Source organism: Limulus polyphemus, unplaced genomic scaffold, assembly GCF_000517525.1.
Source record: "Limulus polyphemus unplaced genomic scaffold, Limulus_polyphemus-2.1.2 Scaffold1732, whole genome shotgun sequence".
Taxonomy (NCBI): domain Eukaryota; kingdom Metazoa; phylum Arthropoda; class Merostomata; order Xiphosura; family Limulidae; genus Limulus; species Limulus polyphemus.
Window position 1 is genome coordinate 111,952 of NW_013667342.1, and position 4,947 is coordinate 116,898.

The 4,947-nt window shown below is 32.9% G+C and overlaps 1 protein-coding gene across 1 annotated transcript in view; it reads right to left on the reverse strand.

Annotated features, from left to right (window-relative positions):
- The window catches only part of LOC106464742 (actin-11), a 5,162-nt gene extending 2,413 nt beyond the window's left edge, over positions 1-2,749 (reverse strand). The window contains 3 exon segments of the mRNA NM_001314162.1: positions 307-553; positions 854-1,093; positions 2,569-2,749. Coding sequence (NP_001301091.1) covers positions 307-553; positions 854-1,093; positions 2,569-2,694 — 613 coding nt within the window. The 5' untranslated portion in view covers positions 2,695-2,749.
- Between the last annotated feature and the right edge of the window lie 2,198 nt (positions 2,750-4,947).

Sequence of the window (4,947 nt, forward strand, 5' to 3'; positions counted from 1 at the left end):
TAGTGACCCGATTTCAATGAAAATTATTCACTTATGTAAAAGTACATTTACGTTTTTGAAAAATCTGTACGTGATGGAGATAAAATGGATATCATTTTCAGATTCAGTGAACAGGAATCACTGTAGAACATGTAAAAAAGTAAGATAATAAACCCATCGCAGGCCTGTGTAATCAGTTTGTCACCCAGAAATTCTGTAATAAACTAACAGCATTTCAACAACTTTAGTCCTATCAATAAACGATACCTTATCAAGTACAACCTAACCAATTTCATGTAAGATTTAAAACATAACAAAATCATTTACCAGTAGTGGTGAAACTGTACCCTCGTTCGGTAAGGACCTTCATGAGGTAATCGGTAAGATCACGACCAGCCAAGTCTAATCGCAAGATGGCATGAGGGAGGGCGTAGCCTTCATAGATAGGTACAGTATGAGATACTCCATCACCACTGTCCAGCACTATACCAGTTGTACGACCAGAGGCATACAAGGATAGCACAGCCTGGATAGCAACGTACATGGCTGGGGTGTTGAAAGTTTCAAACATGATCTGGAAAAATCAGTAAAGCAGCTATATGGATTTCAAATTTCGTTATAACCTACTCTCACAATTAAACTATGTATATATCAAATAATTTACGAACTTTATATGACAGGTTTTACCAGAAGGTTTGATACAACTTTTCATATAATTTGTATCCAAAAAATTTTAACCTCATTGATTTAATTTATACAATACATGAACATGTTCTACTAGTTTGAGATACAAAGTATGCTAAAAACCAAAAAAAATGTTTCATCAATTTGAAATATAATAGTTATTTCGGCGGACAAAAAATCGTACACATACCTGGGTCATTTTCTCTCTGTTAGCTTTAGGGTTGAGAGGAGCTTCTGTCAACAAGACTGGGTGCTCCTCTGGTGCTACACGAAGCTCGTTATAGAAAGTGTGGTGCCAGATTTTTTCCATGTCATCCCAATTTGTAACGATGCCATGTTCAATAGGGTATTTCAGGGTTAAGATTCCACGCTTACTTTGGGCTTCATCGCCGACATAACTGTCTTTCTGACCCATTCCTACCATCACACCCTGCACGAAGAAAACAAAAACAATTAAATATTCATATTTTGTATTCAAATATTCCTATGCAAGCAAAGTATTCGTTTGTAACGTGCCATGAAATTATAAATGCTTTGCGAATACAAATAACAGTAACCAGTACTGAACAAACTTAAGCACACACACACACACATACATATAAATCTCTAGTTACTGTAACATTTCATTGATATAAAAAATCCGATTTCATAAAAATGAAAAAAAGATGTGTATGAAATACATGATTCGTTAATTAAATGTGACTAATAATTTTGAAACATTTCTAGCCAAATATATACAAGTACTGCGACTAAGTTCTATGAACTTACTCTTCCCCCTCCCTCTCCACACACACCTTTCTAATGGTAATTAAGCGATGTGTTAGCTCTCACTCTAACCAACTTAATATCGCAGTGAACCTGGTTATTCATAAAGTCATAATAACATTTAGTTCAAGGAGTTAAGTTTAACTTTAATTAAACGAGTTTTAATTAAATTTGCATACACTGTTAAGAAACCTAACATTTACAGTTTTGCAGTGAAACGCATTTAGAATTCTAACATTTGAATTTTTCCGAATTATCAAGAGTAACAAAAATCACCCCAAGTTCAAAGATAATAGTTTTCAACTGAAGTGGATAATATCTACCCAATTCAAACTGCAAATAAACCAACACTTTGAAACTGTACAAATAGTAATGTTGTGAAGCTTAAAAATTCGTAGAATTTTTCAGAAACTTTAAAACAAAAGTGCTACGTACGAAGTTATAAGTACCAAAGACACAGCGATTTTTTCAAAACTAAAGTAGATACGACAGTATGCCTATGTTGCCAGTGTAAGTCAAGAAAGAATGTGCCAGTTTCAGAGCAGATACCATCAGCAACAGTATAGAACTATGTTAAAACATTGAATTACCGAATTAAATATCATAAGATATACAAACACTCATCTCTTAAGTCAACTGTACTGTAAAATTAGAGAGGAGTGTTTCATTAACACTTAATTCAGAACGCATCTTGTGGATCCACAAAATTTATTTATGGCGTAGCATTTCTTTACTATCCGCACTCCCCAAGGTGTTAAACTTAAAGTGTTTTGAAGTGGCATTTGTGTCACTGTTTACAGGATTGTGACACAAGTGTCACTTCAAAATACTTAACATCTTGGGTGAGTGCGGATAGTAAAGAAATGCTACGCACTAAAGAAAATGTGTGGATACGCAAGATGCGTCCTGAATTACAAGTTAATCAAACAGCGTCAGCTTTGCTCCTGAAACTTGAGTATAGTGTGTTGTCATTGAAACTTGAAAGTGAAAAATAAATATAATCCAGAATAATGTATTATTATTTCTTTTGGTTAAACATAAGCTTACTTGTTAAGTTTTCTGAGTACTATTTCTACAGAAAAGTACGTTTTCGAAACAGATTAAAATCTCATTATTCAAAAATAAAAACTTTGTTTTTACCTGATGCCTTGGTCGACCCACAATCGATGGAAAAACAGCACGAGGGGCATCATCTCCGGCAAAGCCGGCTTTACACATTCCAGAACCATTATCTACTACAAGAGCGGCAACGTCCTCTTCACACATGTTGTTCAAAAGTTTTCGTATAAATTAGTACTACCCACCACTCGTGCCAAGCGAGAAACTCAAAGTACTAACCACCTCCTCTTTCGTGTACTTTTCTATTTAACTTTCCGTCAGATACTAGCGCCACCAGTGGCTGGTCTTACGAAACCTGATAAATTATCTGAAAAAGACTAAAACACATAGGTCATATATGTTATTTTAACTAGATAAATAGGTAATATAAAGAAAACATTATTATGTTATGATTAAATCTATAAAAGTTTCAAAACATGAGGTTTCTCGTAACTGTAAATAAATTATATTTTAAATTAATTATATTTTGGGTATTGTGTCCTAAAGGAAATTTCCTTATAGTTTATTCCTTTCAATCTTTTAAAATGTGCAATTTTTAACTAAAACGCTTTGTGGGTGAAGATCCGAAAAAGTTCACAGTATTTTAGAAATTAATTTTCGTATATTAATTCTAATGTACTCGTACACTCAGAATTCAACATGCATAGTTATCGCTCTATACCATATTTGGTAATATGAATCAACCGACCACTTTCTGTCGAGCGTTCTCAATTGGCTGATCCTGTTACCGGCGCGAGTGGTTTTACAAAATTCGTATTCAGTGGCGTCCAATCAAATAACACTTTGGAGTTGATGCCCATGTATGGAATACTCGAAGCCGGTACGAGACTGAGGAGCCAAACAATCAGCTTTTACGCATATTACTGTAAAAAGAACGCCATATTCATGGGTACTGTCCTCCCCTCCTAGTGACCTACAATATCAAAATTATTGTCACTTTTTATAAAGAAATGAAAACAAACAGTAATATACATCAAGATATATTCTAACTTATGAATATTTAATAACATTTGAAGAAAACTGATGAATTGTTCGGTCACAATGTGACTGTGTTGCTTACTCCTCAACTTCTCAAGTGTGCTTGATTCATAAGTAACATTTTAACAATTATTATTGAAGATTGACCTAGTAAAATTATGAATATATCTGGGGAAGTACTATGTGCAAGAGATATTAGTAAAATGGTGATAATAATGATTAAAATTGCACAATAGTTTATTAAAAGTACGACATTTTTTCGACTGGAAAATGGGCTTGTAAAAGGTTTATAAAAGTTACGTGTAACGCCATGTCATAGTTACAGAAGGGAAGGGAGTGAGACATATGAAAAGAATATAGTTTAAATGATAAATTACGAGGACAAATTAAACCAAATCTTACTTATACTAGCAGGACTACCATCACGGCTTAAAACCAAATCTGCTTTTAAAATTTCTATAGGTTTTAAATAATCACCTACCATATCAAACTTTGTTTGATGTAGAATAGAAATCTCATTGATTTTATATTATGACTATGATCTAACTAAAGCGTATCTAAGGTAGATTTCTTTCAAATACCTTCTTGTAAATATGACCTATATGTTCCTTAAATCAAGTTCCTAATGAATGTGAGGTTCGATCAATATATTTCCTGCCATATTCACATGGAATACAAGATACTCCTTGTTTTGCTCTTTACGTAAAACAGTTTTTGGTTTGGCAATGAACCAATTATAAGAATTTATATCTTTAAATGATCGCCCTTAAGTCTAATACTTCTGGTACAAAATGAAATGGGAGGAACTTAAAATGTTTTTTCTGATTAGTGATAAGGGAAACATGAAATTATTAGTTTCAATATATACACGATTTAGGATTATGCCTCTAGACAATGTAACAGTTCTTAAGTACCTGAGTTTAGATCCAAAATCCTCTTTCAAAACATAAAATTGCCTGCCTCTGTTTACAAAAACATAAGAAGAAGAAATTGTCTGTGATATATGATTATTTGATCTGTTGTATGGCTGGATGGAAGAACATAATACGTTTTTTAAACGCTAATAATTATTTTATCTCCTACTGTTTTCATATTAACATATATAAATTTTTTTTATAAATAATGTAACTCTAACTTCGTTTTTTAGATATTAAAGGGAAAAAGAGTAGAAGAAAGATAGTTTATAGCATTTATAGAAAGCCTTATGCTGCTTCCATGGCTTTAATGAGTCATTTTGAAATCCGAGATCTGATGCAAGAATTGTTTCAAGCCTACACGTGAGATAAATGGTTTATTGTTAAACTAAAAAAAAACTATCTTACGTAAAGTGCAAGAACAAGGAGTTCATTGTATTCCATATGAATATGCTCAATATGGCAGGAATTATATCGTCAAACGTCACATACATAAGAATTAGATCTA